Raw genomic sequence first — 16,182 nt, forward strand, 5'->3', positions numbered from 1 at the left:
ATCCAATAGGAGACCGGAGAGGCGGTTACGTAAGAAGTACGTGACCAATAGGAGCGAAGCTGCTGCAGTCCAAGTGATGCTGCTCAGCCTGGAACGTCCGCAGATTCACAGCTTGTTTTACACCATTAATTTCATTTTTAAAAAAATATATATTATTAGACTATTGTAAACGAGCTGGGTTAAAAATACATACATAAATTTAAAGAAAGAAAATGTCAAAATATAATATATTCTCACAATACAAACGACTCCAAAACAATCATACAGTGGAAGAAAAATGTGTAAATATTGTATATTGACTTTTAATACATTTAGTATTTCTATAGATTTTAAATTAGAAGTGTTTTATTTATAGTATTGTAGAGCAAGTTTTTTTTTAGAGTACATACTAACCTTAAATGTTATTGTTAATCCAGTTACTAACCTGTCTGTTTTGTCTTTTTGTTTTTTGGGGGGGGGGGGTTTGTTGTATGTAAACTTCTGAATATTTGAATTTTCCTCAGGATTAATAAAATATCTATCTATCTATCTATCTATCTATCTATCTATCTATCTATCTATCTATCTATCTATCTATCTATCTATCTATCTATCTATCTATCTATCTATCTATCTATCTATCTATCTATCTATCTATCTATCTATCTATCTATCTCACATTCTTTACCTAAATAAAGCAAAGAACACAATAAATTTATCGTTACAGCATCGAAAGTACTCCTTATAGCTACATGTGTAGAGTACTTGAAAAAGTTTTAGCATTTAATTAGATGTTTAGATTATTAACAAATATATCAGGTGTAAGACTAGTCCTGGTTTCATTTTCAGCATGACAAGGACTTAGAAATGTAACCAGAGTGATAAATAATCATGCTTAATGACAACAAATCCACATTTTTAAAAAAATATTATTTCACTTGTGCACAGTACTGTCTGTATTTCAGCACTGGGTTATTACTACTGATGTATTAGTTTCTAAAGCAGCATTTTAACACTGACTCTAAAGCTCAAGTGAGCCAGTTTTCACACTGTAATATATATATATATATATATATATATATATATATATTACATTTATATACATATATATATATATATATATATATATATATATATATATATATATTACATTGTTCTGTTCATGGCGCAATGCATTCCAATTAAATAACTGATCATGTGTTTTTTTCAAGAAATCTCCATAGTAACCAGCATAAATAATTGTCAGATAACTGCACTTGACTAAAACGTACATATTTTCCTCTGAAATGTAGTGGGATGTTAGTATGAAGTAGCATACAGTTAACTGTGTGTATTCTGTATCATTTCATAATTTTGTGTCAATGGCCTGAAAATATTGTATAAATATTTGCATGTTGATACGCTATAGAGTCAGTCACTTAAGTCTGTTAATGCCAATATTTATTGCACTTTGATTACATTACAATAACGATTAAAGCACATCATTATGAGTGATAGCAAAACATTCATGGTGTTCTTGCTGTGTCATATTCCCTTTGTGCAGGAAAAGAGTGCTACAAAGTTCATGTAATAAATATAGTGTCAGTGTGTACAGTGAAAAAAGTAAAAATATGCGTACATTGGTCTTTTTCATATACAGTAGGAAAGTGGGATCTAGGAATGCTTTATGTCAACACACCACACACTTCAACAACAATGCTTCTGGTTGTCTGTCTGCCTGTGGGACAAAGTGTTGACACGTGTTGTCATATTGGCTATATTCAATGAAAAAGAAAATGAATAAAACTGATAAAAAATAACGAGAAATATTTCAATTTTGCTTTAAAGCTTACATCTGTGACCCTGTCCGTATAGTTCCCATAAGGCACCTGAATCTGCTCCGCATTGCTTCATTTGATTAGAGGTTGAATCCTAAATGTTAAAATAAATTTTGATGTCATCATTTGTCATGAAATTCTTCCCTAAAATACAAAAAGCCAATTCCATTTCAACTGACGTACCATCAGTGCTTATCAGGTACATAGTCTGGCAAGTTATGAATGGACAAATCAGATATTTACGGGCCATAAATACGTTTAGCAACTTCACATCCAAAATATATTTCTGTAACATACAGTATCTACACTTTGCAAGATAACGCTACGGTTCAAAAGTTTGGGGTCACCCAGACAATTTCATGTTTTCCATGAAAACTCACTCTTTTATTCGTGTGCTAACATAATTGCACAAGGGATTTCTAATCATCAATTAGCCTTTCAACACAATTAGCTAACACAATGTAGCATTAGAACACAGGAGTGATGGCTGCTGGAAATGTTCCTCTGTATCCCTATGTAGGTATTCCACTAAAACTCAGCTGTTTCAAGCTAGAAAAGTCATTTACCACATTGACAATGTCTAGATTGTCTTTGAATTTCCCTCGGGATTAATACAGTATCTATCTATCTATCTATCTATCTATCTATCTATCTATCTATCTATCTATCTATCTATCTATCTATCTATCTATCTATCTATCTATCTATCTATCTATCTATCTATCTATCTATCTATCTATCTATCTATCTATCTATCTATCTATCTATCTATCTATCTGTCCTGTATTTTTGATGAATTTAATGTTACTTTAATTGAAAAAACTGCTTTTCTTTCAAAAATAAGGACATTTCTAAGTGATCCTAAACTTTGGAACCTCAATGTATATATTCGCTTGTTTTGTTTGCTTTTTAGCCACATTTACCACATGTTTTATTAATACTTTGCACCTCTTAAATGTCAAAAAGAACAAAACAGTCCAAAAGTCTTTTACTGACAGTACATCTATGTCTCTGGTGGGAGCTCCGAATGAAAGCTGCTCAGTGTGCAGAGATGACTTATTCTGGGAGAAAGATGAAATGAGTTCCTCTCTACTGCAACCATACAATGGATAATTGCACGGAGACAACACTCGTGTTTGACAGCAAGCTGACATCTCTGTAATTAAGCAGCTGCAAGAGCTTGACTGGCGGACAATATCATCAAAATCAAAACAACCCAAATCAAAATATACAAGGTAGTTGCACTATATTCACTAGACACATTTACATCTCTTCATAGCTAACGTTTTTTTTTGGTTTGTTGTTTTCTTGGAGGGTTCTGCGTCAGTCGAACTTCATTTAATAGTCAGTCTTGAAGTTTTGTAAGACGCTTCCAAAAAGTAACAAACACCAGGGATATCTTCTGGGAAGTTGGCCGGAAGCTCCTGCCTGCTCCTGGGAACAAAGACAAACTCTGGGCGACCCTTCAGCAATCTGGAACAAAGAACACACAAATAAAACATGAATCTAAAAAAGAATTATTTGACACAAGAGGAAACGCAGTGCTCTTATTTTCCTGTCTAAGACACTTCATGTTTTTTTTTTCTTGCAACAACCACTTGTGGAAACAAGTGATACCATCCAGACCTTCTGTGTGCTGATATATTTTGTCTTTCCAGTCAGATATTATCTCCTGAGTGAGTAGTGAAGAGTTTCTGTGGGGTAAAATTCTCACTGCGACAAAGATGACAGTGTTCTTTCACCTGTGGGTTGTCGGGCTGATGTTGATTTTTCCAGGTTGGCTGCATGATTCAAACTTGTTAGCCAATGTCACATTGTTCCCGAAAAGGCAGTAGCGTGGCATCCTCACCCCAACTACACCAGCCAGCACTGATCCACTGTGAAGGCCGATACGCATCTGGGGGGCGAAATGCAGAGTTTTACTTGGTTTGTACATATATGAATGTGAACGAGCTTTTACGCAGCTCAATACACATTCCTGATTTTGTTTTAGTGCTGTTATCATCATCAGTAGTTGTTGGAAGTGAAATCTAAACAAACATACAAATGCACCAAGAAAGGCAGCAGGGAAGATTACTAGGAAGTAAACATGAATGCACAAAACATTTGATTTAAAATAGTTTGAAAAAAGCAGCTTTGTAAATATTTTATGTGGGGAGAAATGCACTTTTGGCATTTGTTAGATCTCGAGGATACACAGTGGATTTTAGAGAGTAACACTGAATGAAAATAACTTTCTGAATCTATCAGCTGTGGCCACCATGTATCAGACGGTGATGCTGAGGTCAGGGCTCTGAGGCTGGCAAGACTCAACACTCTGGCTGTGTGCTTAGGGTTACGGATATGCCACAGACTGAATATGGGATCCGACAGATAAGAATATAGGCAGCAAAAGTCTCTAGAACCTTTCAACAGTGCTACATGTTTACTGCTTTCAGTGTTACCACAGAATACAGAAGATTTCAGTGAGGCTGAGGCAGGGCTTTAACAAGCATTGATGAGATGTTCTTGATTATATTTCTGGGGGTTTGGAGCAGGGGTGGAGCCAAAAGATGAAACTAAGGGGGCCATCTCAGACTTAAATCTGGCCACTCCACACAACCAGTGGTACAGCCCATCAGAGGGTTGGGCTGATACTCATAAAACTGGATTTCTGTCCTCACTCTACTGTAATGACTCCTCCAAGGAACGGCAGTTATATGACGATCAGCATACGTTTTTCTGTTTGTCTGTCTGTTAGCAACGTTACTCAAAAACGGACGAACGAATTTGGATGAAATTTTCAGGGAAGGTCAGAAATGACCCAAGGACCAAGTGATTAGATTTTGCCAGTGATGCGGCTTATAGTTTGGATCCAGAGATTTGTTAAAGATTTCTGTATCATTGTGAGATAGCAGCACAGCGTCACTGTAACTATGACAACAAGTGAACACTACGTCAGCTGCCTGCTGACAATCACGATTACTATCCTACTACAAATCGACCACTGTGGACTTACTGGGACTTATCCGCTGGAAATGATACAAGGAACAATTAATTAAATTGTGGGGCTGTTTCTGAGTCCCATCAATTCCCACCGCCTGCCACATATATAGGTCACATGATCCGGTATCCGTTCCCAACGGTTGAAATCTTGAAAAAATTCGTGGCAGAAATCACAGCACTATAGAATGTGGCCATTTAATATATATACTTACAAATAAGATGACCTTGCGCTGAGCACAGGCACGTGTTATGCATGTGTACGTTATGTACGATAAAACGACTGAGCAGCCTTGGCAGGGTACTGTGTTCTCTGAGTGCTTTTGTTTAAATTGTAACATCAATAATTACAAACATAGCTGGGGAAAAAAAAAAAAATTATGTAGAGGAGTCCTCACGGTGTACCTCTGCATGCATTCTTGTCTGCAAAAGTGACTGATAAATGCAAGTGACCAAAACAACTGAGTATTTAATTGCCTGCAGGGGGTTTACACACAGAATTAAAAGAATTACGAGTTACCGGTGTGAGTAATTGTCTTAGCCTGGCCATTTCTAAAACACTGTCTGACTGGTACTGATTTGGGATGCTAGTGATTATGCCACATGACAAGTTGCGTTCTTTTAACAAAATATCTTAAAATGTGACCGTTTAGAAGAAATAGCTGCATTTTTACACATTGTGATTAATGTCAGATGTCTAAACCTAAAACATAATACTTGTTAGTTATGGTTCTCACTGCAAAATTTTATGAAAATCTCACTATAATGTGCAATTTATTTTGTATTTGCCCTAATCATTTCTGAATAAATGGTATGTATGCAGCTCCTGCTGTCATGCAATTCTGTACAATAGTGGAATTAACAGTCCTTGATTCAGAGACAAGACAAGATTTGGAAAATGACCAGTATAAAATTTAGCTCAAGTGCTTTAAATCATTAAATCATCAATTAAAATTTGGAAATGATGCTGTCAGTCAAAAGCTAGCTGCTTTAAATGCAAAAGTTTTGTCAGGTCTTGTCTTGTAATCAGTTTTATTTCTGTGAACAACCAACAGAGTAGGAATTATTGGGTTTTAAATCAGAGCCAATTTTTGCTCAAAGCTCTTCAAATAAAGCTCACATTGTTGGAAGTTATGTAATCAGACTGAACAGGGGGCATTACAGTAATTAGTGCTTGACCCTCACCTGTATTGGGTCTCCTGTCGGTGTCATAACTTCGTCTGAAAGCTCCATCATCTTTAAAGCCATGAGTGCAATTTGGACAGCGTGAGTATCGCTCTCCTTGTGTAAGCCACCAGCTACACAATACGCATCACCGATGGTCTCCACCTAAATAACAGCGGAAGATCATCATTTCTGCTCCGGCAAATAAGACATAATACAGGTTTTCAGAAGCTCTTTGTGTCTTCTCCCACCCAACATCAAATGGCTTCCTTACTGCATATAAAGTCACATATTACGGTCTCCTTTTTTGAACCTGAAACTATTAAATTAGCTTTTACAAAAACAATGTGACATGAAGACAAAGAACCTTAAACAAAATGATAAATGTGAAGTGGATATTCATCAAAATCTCTTTCTTCATCTTGCTGGAGAAGACAAAAAGTCAAAAACGTGGAGTAATAAAACTTAAACCTTGATCCTCAGTTTTATTATAAAGTTCAGTGCTTTTTTTTTCCCTTCTTTTTTGTTTGGGTAAATCTGGACTGCAGAGCACTCAACAGCTACGTGGCCGAGACAAAGTGAAACTATTTTTAGGCTTAGACATGTGGAGTGGAAACAGGGTCCTTAAGGAACCCGACTTCCTAGCGTTTTACGAGATATTTGTCAAACACGCTTCTCTCTCTGTTATGCTTCCATGACACTTTGATTACATTACCCAGCCTCCCTGCAGATTAGCAGCCTTTGGCAGACACTTGGGTAGTTGGCTGAGTTACTATCACATTCTGCCTTTTGATTGCAAAATGCTTTTACTTTGATACAAATGGTAAATCTATGATGGCATTTCATACCGCTTTGGACCTCATACGCCTCCTATGCTGCTATGTTATTTGCTAGATTGATCACATTATTCTTTTACTGCTAAATGAAATGAATTGTTTTGATATATTTCTTCAGTGTTGTATGCACCTGCTGTTGCTGGAGGAAACTGATTAATCAAAGGCTTTGGGATTTAGGTGGTTTTGCGAAAGCTGGGTCATAGCTACCACTGAGCAAACTCTATGGTAATATCTCTTCAATTTTAATGTGTTTAAAGGCATTAAGAGGAGTTTACGCATGCTATTTCAGATATATATTTTAGGTTAAAAAACTTAAAATTGGACTAGCAAAAAAAATGTATGTACACTACCATTCAAGAGTTTGGGGTCACTTAGAAATGCTTTTATTTTTGAAAGAAAAGCAGTTTTTTCAATTAAGATAACATTAAATGAATCAGAAATAGTCTAGACATTGTTAATGTGGTAAATGACTATTCTAGTTGGAAACGGCTGATTTTTAATGGAATATCTCCATAGAGGTACAGAGGAACATTTCCAGCAACCATCACTCCTGTGTTCTAATGCTACATTGTGTTAGCTAATGGTGCTGAAAGACTGACTGATGATTAGAAAACCTTTGTGCAATTATGTTAGCAAATGAATAAAAGTGTGAGTTTTTATGGAAAACATGAAATTGTCTGGGTGACCCCAAACTTTTGAACAGTAGTGTAGGTTATAATGAACAGGTTTAGTATTATAAACAGGACATACAGTGGTGGAAAAAAGTTTTCGGGCACCAATAAAATTTTACGCAATCTCAAATATAATGTGGAAAAATCTTTTTTGTGTTTCAGAAGGTGTGGATGCAGTAGACAGACACAAACAAATATTAATTATATATTTTTTTGTTTATTGTTTACAAGAAAAACTAAATTCTGTCAAAATGACCCAATACTCAAAATTTCTTATTTTCATGGGACCAATCAATTTAAAGTTTTTAATGGCTTTTTTTTTAGGATTTATTTAGTATTATGGCTGTGATTTTACTGAAAGAAATTGCACTTGAAGTGTGCACCTAAGACTGTTTCTTAATGCAATATACATGCAAATGTATGTTCCACCACTGTACTTAGCAGTCACAAGATGACTCTGAAAACTTCATTTTGAGAGAGTAAATTTATATAAAATATATTTCATCTAGCAAATAAAATGCTTATATATGCTGACTACAAGGTTATTAAAGAAAACTTATTAAAAAGAAGTTACTAGCTACAAAAAATTCTAATTAAAGGCCGCAAAATATCTACGTATAAATAGTAATTTTTTAAAAAAAGAACCAGGATGTTGACTATGACCTACTATCTTACTATGTCACTTTGCCATAAGTATAACAGTTTGACATGGTACCAAGGCTGTTTGCCTGATATGAGAGCATTTAAAACTGACATGACAACGAGCTACTGTCAGCTATCCATTCAAGGAGTTCTCATGAATTGTCAACACAGCAGTTTCTCCAGGTAAAATCATGAACGGACGTTGAAGAGGTAAATTCTGACCCCCACAGTGACAAATAAAAGCAAAAGCTGGGCTCAGCAGTGTGCAGTGACATGAACCTACCTTATAAACATCAAGCTCTCCACAGTGGTGGTCAAACCTGGTGTACAGCTCATTGAGCATCGTGATCACTTGCATTGGCGTACAGATCGAACAAACAGCCGTGAAGCCCACGATGTCGGAGAAGAGCATTGTGACTCGGTCAAACTTCTTTGCTTGGACCGTCTCTCCCTGCCACAGCTGCTGGGCCACGGTGCCCGGGAAGATGGAGAAGAGAAGGTCCACTGTCTTCTTCTTCTCCTCCTCCAGGGCTTGGTGAGCATGTTCCAAGGCTGCCTTGGCCTTCCCCAGCCGCTTCTTCAAACCGTCCTGGGCTTTGGCCTGTTCGCCCACCAGGACAACGTCACGCAGTGCGTTATGAATGGGGATGTCTGACAGGTAGAGGCCACGGCCCGTTAGCTCCTCCAGCTTGTCCACACATGGAGAGCCCAAGAACAAGATGGCGTTTGACTCTGAAACGTAAATCATCTGACCCTTAAGGTCCATGAGCTGAAAGGAAAAATCACAAGATGAGAAAAGTTCATTTGAGTGGAAATTTGTAAAGTTCGTTTGTATCAGAGCCTTATTGAACGCAAGCATTTTGGATTATTGTGTAGGCCACATTCTGCTGCTGGATGTAGCGACGGCATATTTTTCTTAAGTACATCTCTCCCACAGCCAAACTAGGAAATAGTTTTCTATCAGTGACCAAACATAGAATGTATACACACATAGTTCCCCTCAAGACATATGCAGAGATGTAAACATTAGAGAAAAAACAAAACAAGCTTGTCAAATTTGGTATTTACAAAATGAAAGCTATGTGCAGATTTCTGTCCACTACATCAGTAAACAAATCCAACAGTTTATTTATGTTTCAGACAAACAGAAATTTTTTTTAAAAAAGGGAAAGTCTTGTCTAACTTAAGGATATCATTATTAATGATGTTAGCAGTGTGGCTCTAGGGAGTGTCAGACTGAAGTACACTACTGTTCAAAAGTTTGGGGTCACTTAGAAATGTCCTTATTTTTGAAAGAAAATCTGTTTTTTTTTTTTCAACAAAGACAACATTAAATTAATCATAAATACAGTCTAGACATTGCTAATGTGGTAAATGACTGTTCTAGCTGGAAACGGATGATTCTTAATGGAATATCTCCTTAGGGGTACAGAGGAACATTTCCAGCAACCATCACTCCTGTGTTCTAATGCTGCATTGTGTTAGCTAATGGTGTTGAAAGGCTAATTGATGATTAGAAAACTCTTGTGCAATTACGTTAGCACATGAATAAAAGTGTGACTTTTCATGGAAAACATGACATTGTCTGGGTGACCCCAAACTTTGAACGGTAGTGTACCTCAATAAGTACTGGATGGATTGTTTTGGATTTCACAGCTAAATGTCACTGCAAATAATGAATGATTTTCCTTTAAATCCAGTGAAAACATGTCTTTGTAATACTTTGCCTTAGTTTTGTCATTTGTCTAGTGCTTCGGTTTTTGACCAAATGCCTTTAAAACTAGCAACATTCCCATCACACTCAGCTGTTCATGAGTGTATGGCTAATTTGGAAATGTCAGGAAGCTAATACCATAAACGGACATGAGACATTATACCTGCTTCACATCACAATCAGTATTTGATTTAGCGTCTTAGAAAATGCAAACATGCTAATTTAAAATACTGATTTTAATGACGAATAGCATGTGAACAACAAAAAATAAAAAATCTTTTGTCATCTCACATAAACCCTTGTAGATCTACCATTGTGCAAATCCGCCAGGACATGTTCTTACATTTTTACATACTGTAGTGCAATTTTTTTGGAGTATTTTTATCTGCTTTGCATCAATGTAACATTTCTATCCTAAGTTTTAATAATATGTATCAACTTATGTCTTAACTATTACAATAAATTGTTTAAAAGTGTAAAAAAAAAAATGTAATTGTTTTTGTTTTTTTAACATACATTTCAAAATAGAGAAATAGCACAGCTGTATCCCTCAAATTTGTAAAAAAGTTGCACAATATCCTGTGGTCTCGTTTAGAAAGATTTTTGTTATGTGCACTTTATTGGGTATTTTTACAAACCCATCACTGCAATGAAAAAGCGCTCTGAGACCTGGTGAATATGTGAAATGTTAGTCTAACTTCCGAGATTTTATATGCAAAAAGATTGATTGATCTGTCTTACGTGGTTTCAAATCTACTGCCAATCAAAAATGAATATGCAATTGTAGCACCCACGCTATGCTGGGCTCTATAGGGTTTATGTATGTAAAGATTCACTGTTAATACCAAAAAAATGGCCTAAACAACTTGCCCTATTAAACCAGACTTTGTCATTATTTCGAAATGATTTGTGTACGGCTGACACCATCCTCTCACCAGTTCTTGCATTCGCTTCATCGTGTCTGGATAGATAAAAAAAAACAACATATTTTTGTCTAACACTTTGGTTTCTTATTAAAGGCCTCACAGACCCACTTAAGTGACAGTGAATGCTTAGACTTATATATAGCTACAGGAGGACTTTGAAAGTGTAACATAATTAATGTTAAATGTGTCACTTCCACTGACAATGCAGACTGTCAGAAACACAACATCATCCCCACATGGAGGAGACGTTTGGTCGCCCACTGATTTCTACCTGTTTTAATTGGACTCTATCCATTTTCTAATGATAAATCTACCACTGGAAAGACAAGTGGTATGTTAAGTGGCATCATCTCCGACTGAATGTCATTAGTCATTGTAGGACTGTCACGCTTACTTACTGATACTGCTTTTTTTTTTTTCCAGGTCAACAAATTCCCGTGCACCCTTGCAGAAATAGCACGAGCATGACTGTGCCTTTGATGGATGAAATGGTTTGACATTTGCTTCTGATCTCCGCTGGGGTATTACGCTGATCTTTACCCCAGGCCAAGTGTGCCCAAGTCAACCGCTAATAAGCTTGACTGCTTTTAAACAGTCCATTTTTTTCCCCTTCTTCTATCTCACTTAATTTAATATCAAGATAATGATGGGAAAACTTTTATACACTTCATTAGTCACTGGCGCCGCGTCAAATTATCTCACAGACATGTGGACATACCTTCCCTGTATTATCTGTGGTGGAGACTCCATGTTTGATCCGAATGATAAACTGTGCATTTAGCATGGTCAGAATACCCTGAAAGGTGCATTTGATCTGGGGGGAGACGATGGAGAAGTGTTCCTGGAACGTAGCAGACCGTCTCAGTCCGTCCTTCCTGGTCAGTCTCTTTCTGAGTCCGTGTCCGATTTGTACCAGAACTAGGTCCTGGTCCAGGATCAGATGGAAAGGGAAGACAGTGGAGAAGAGACAGGTAGGAAGGGTCCCAGCTGAGGTCGCCCGCAGCGGACTGGGGCTCAGATTTTTAGCATCCTTAACTACAACTGTGTATAGAAGATTTGGCTGCGGGCTGGACTGCAAGATGCTGTCTTTAGCAGTGTGGGGGTCCTTCAGCACATCCACAGTGGTGTGATAGAGCAGACGGGCAGCAGCTTTGATGACTCCAGGGAAAAAGAGCTCAGTGGTCGGGCTGGGGTTGAAGAAGTAGACAGTAAGCAGACCCGGATCCTTGTCTAAGCACAGCACCGAAGGTTCGTTTACACAATCTCCTCTGTCCGGGTTGGGCTGCATGCTGCTCTGTTTCAACAAGACGTTGAAGCTGTTGAGGAAGTCGTGGAGAGCTCCCCCCACCACCCTCAAAATGTGTCTGTCCTCCTCATAACACATATTGAAGAGCTCCTCGCCAAGAGCCACTTGCAAAGCTTCCATCGGGATTGCTGTTGGACGCATGCGAGAAAAAAAAAAAAAGGATTTGATGCACAACCTTTAAAAAGCCAGTTACATATTTTGCACAGTGACTTTCAGATTTGCCGTTTACCTGTTTTGCTTGAGTAAATGTTCATCATCTCCAGTAAATGCTCTGGTTCATCTCTGCAACTCCCATAGTGTGGACAGCAAAATACTGGACTGGAAAGTCAACAAATATCAAAATCAGACATATAAACTGGTAACCAGTGGACCATAGTTTTTTTAGTTCAGTCACAGAAATACATCATACTAGAGCTTAACTTGTCAACAACATAAATTCACGATTGATTAATCCGTCATATATCTTCATAAAAAATGAAAAATGCTTGCTCCTATGGCCTGCTTTGTCGGACCAACAGCTCAAGACACAAAGATACTCATCCATATTCTTAGATATTAGTTTATATATAAGCAAAAAGGCAACATTGAAAGCTACAGCAATCTAACAATTAATAAAAAATTACCAAAACATTGCACTTGGTTAATCATTTTAACCCCACATCAGAAGGCATCATTGTCTGTGTGCCATCTTCCATAGTAACATGTCTGCCAGCAGATTTGTAAAGGGGTTTCTCTTTTCTTCTCCAGGTATCCATAGCAGCCTGAGTCTGTATCACACCTCACTCTTGTTATCATCATTAGTATCACCCTGGTATTGAGGGCGGCAGCAGGAATTTGTAAGGTATGCCTCATTTTCACAACACACACTGTGGTAGAAGTGACAGGATATAATTTATAACAAGAGTAGTAATTGAAGCTGTTGGTGTTGCTCTTATTGTTGTCACTGTGGCAGCTACATGTATAGATATACATATATTAAAAAAACAACAGTAGTTACCTTTCAGAGTCCCTGCTGTGATCTGATAGTGTCATCATTCGTTGGAGGGCAGTGTGCAGCCTTTGAAACTGTATCAGAAAGTGTCCAGCAAGTTAAAGGTCATCGTCTGGCAAGACTTAAAAATAGCTACAATTACTCAGGCACCAATATTTAAAGATAGCAGGAGTCAAGTGTTATGATCTCAAGAGGATAAACACGCACGGTGTCTATGTGTAAAAGCAGAAAAATCCAACTGCTGAAGATGCAGCGACTGGCTTGCTTGGGCTTTTTTTTAATGTAGAACATACAGCAGGAAGCACATGAGGTGAATAATAATAAATGCATTTATACTCACCTCTGGACATGCTAATTTTTGGATGCTCTCCCCAAGTGTATGCAGGTTAACTTTGGCTCTGCTCGTCTTCTGTCGAGGCAAATCCTCACCTATTTTTCCATGCACGTCCTTAGAAATAGGCAATAAATCCGCGGCGTCAGTTGCGCGCTCCTCAAAGTCTCCCAGCTCATTATTTTTGGCGCTGCCAGAGAACGGACACTCTCCGGAGATCTTCAGCTCTTTCAGCTTGGCGCAGAACATCTTCCTCGCTGGATTCTCCGAGCTCTTACCTCATTTCGGGGGGAGACAGTTTGGGTCGAGCGGCTGCGGACTCTGGGAGAAATTCCATCATCTGGTGCGCTCATCCAGCAAAAAAAGCGTCCTGCTCTGCAAGCCGCCGATTCAAATGATCAGCACCAAAACCCAGAGACCACATACAATATTCATTGAAAGCTGCATGGGCAAATGATGGCAGGGAACTATCCCTGCCAAAAGCCAATGAGAAAGTAGGGGGGAAAAAAGAGCAATTGGCCAATCCATGTGCAAGTGGGGCTGGTGTAGCCGAACAACCTATCAGCAAGGAGAAATTATTTCCAGGCGACTCCTCGCATGAAATACACTTTTTTTTTTCTTTTTTTTTAAGCTCAACGTTGGGACTGAGTAGTATGGTATGAGACTGGTAACCCTATTAAGAAATAATCACATTTCTATTATAGACGTTCTCATGGGGTTCTTAATGGTGTTTGTAATTATTTTGCATTTAATTTGAATATTACAAATAGCTCTACTTCTGTCTCTCTCTCTCTCTTCTGCACACACACATCTGCACAAAAACAACATCCTTTCTCTATGTCCCTTAAGAAATACCTGTAAACTGATAAATGTCAAGGTTCCTTCGCCATTTTTTTTTCAGTCAGAAAATCCTGAACAAAAGACTATCTATAGTTTCCTGCAAGATCAGCTGCTTAAGGTCAGCATGCTTTTTTCTTAGAGCAGGGCTGTCAAACTCATTGTAGTTCAAGGGCTACATACAGAACAATTTGATCTCAAGTGACCAGTAAAATCACAGGATAATAATCTATAAATAACGACAACTCCAAATTTTTCCCTTTGTTTTAGTGCAAAAAGTACAATTCTGAAATGTTCACATTAAATGAACTATCTTTTTTAAAAATATTATGAACAGCCTGAAATTTCTGAAGTAAAAGAAGTGCAGTTTCAACAGTATTATGCCTCAGTTTAACATTTACAGATTACAATTTAAACATCACATTCTGTCTACCCAGACACAAAACATTCAGTCTCAGGTATCTGGAACTGAACAATATTTTAGATCTAGAAAGTATTTTAAATTTACAATTTTACAAATTTGCAGTTAATGTGTTCTCTGTGATTTTTCCACGTCACAAACTAATCCCACGGGCCGGATTGGACCCTCTGGCGGGCTGCTTTTGACCCAAGGGCCATATGTTTGACATACCTGTCTTAGAGCTTCTCAAACAAGGTGTAACTTAAGTCTTGGGGCCTGGCTTTTGACATATTAGAAAATCTCAATTTACAAGATAGGACTGCTCATACAATTAGAAAGACTGATAATATTTTTGTAAGGTTGTATCAATTGAGTTGATTCAGTTAAAATGTCAGAAATTGTAAGAAGAATGTCCATAATAAATGCAGATGATGCTCAGGTTCCTTGCTTTGACCCAGGAGCTTTTTCAAACCCAACCAATTTTATTGTAAAACCAAGAACTGGACTGGAAGAGTCATATGGAGGCGGTGTCCAGGAAGGGATAAATCCAACTCTATTTCTTAAGGAGGCTAAGGTCATTTAACATCTGCCAACTCCTGCTGTGCAGTGTCCACCATTCAGTGGTGGCCAGTGCTCTGTTTTTTTGCTGTGGCCTGTTGAGGAGAAGATGCACATCGCACAAAAAACAGACTGCCCTGCATGGATATGTGTTTCCGAAGATATCGTTTTCAACAGTATTTTGTAATTCTCACTTTGGTTTCCATGATGTTTCATGGCTTCATTTACTGACTGTCTGCTCTGCTAATGCACTATCCCAGGAATGCTGTTTTTGTTGTTGTCCATTTGGCATCTCCATGTATGTTTACTTTTTATCTGTTTGTATTAACTGTCACTTCCATAGTTTCCCAAAAACTTCAGTTGACAAATAGCTGCTAATAACCACAGGCACATTTACAGAAAAGACTGTGATGACATCTAGTTTTTTAATTATGACTGTTCAGGGAATAGTTCAGTAATAATTAGGTATGCTAAGTGATCATTTATAAAAATGAGTGGATAGTTTTCATTGGCCATGAGGCTACAGTGCAGCTTGTTTCCCTTCTTTGGTCTTAAAAGAGCAATTTTTCAGTTGAATATAATAAATTTCAGAGTTTAAATAATGAACAGTAGTGTCACTTGGGAGATTTTGCATTACTTGCAGGGTAACTCGGTTATGTAACTCATACGCTGGCTGCCTTTTAACTACAAGGATATTGTTACCACATAAAATAATGGGTTTATAGTTTGGAGATTAAAGGAGGAATCCTTTCATTTTGCTCCACGGTGGCCGCGACCGGTCAGAGCACTTTTTGCACAGCACAATTAAACTGCTGTTTTCTCTGTAAAATATGCAAGTTCTTTTATCTGAGTCACTTTTATGGTGCATTATGTTAAATGCTGCAGGTGTCGGCTATGAGGCTGTAAGGATATCACTTTAAGATCTTTGGCTAATTTATCTCTTTTGAGAGGGCTAACTTTAAACTACTTTATCCAAGCATAGAACCCTGTCAAACAAGTCTGCATTTAAAGACCAGCTCACTGAACTG

At 37.7% G+C, this 16,182-nt stretch overlaps 1 protein-coding gene across 1 annotated transcript; it reads right to left on the bottom strand.

The window, feature by feature from the left end:
- Positions 1-1,401: 1,401 nt before the first annotated feature.
- On the bottom strand, positions 1,402-13,846 carry gucy1a1 (guanylate cyclase 1 soluble subunit alpha 1). Its single transcript, XM_023280361.3, has 8 exons — positions 13,369-13,846; positions 13,035-13,102; positions 12,267-12,355; positions 11,450-12,165; positions 8,375-8,860; positions 5,964-6,107; positions 3,539-3,693; positions 1,402-3,269 (listed from the first exon to the last, which is right to left on the bottom strand). Exons 1-8 carry the CDS (start codon positions 13,606-13,608, stop codon positions 3,131-3,133), a joined length of 2,037 nt encoding a protein of 678 aa, XP_023136129.1. The 5' UTR covers positions 13,609-13,846; the 3' UTR covers positions 1,402-3,130.
- Positions 13,847-16,182: the final 2,336 nt, after the last annotated feature.

Source organism: Amphiprion ocellaris, chromosome 4, assembly GCF_022539595.1.
Source record: "Amphiprion ocellaris isolate individual 3 ecotype Okinawa chromosome 4, ASM2253959v1, whole genome shotgun sequence".
NCBI lineage: Eukaryota > Metazoa > Chordata > Actinopteri > Pomacentridae > Amphiprion > Amphiprion ocellaris.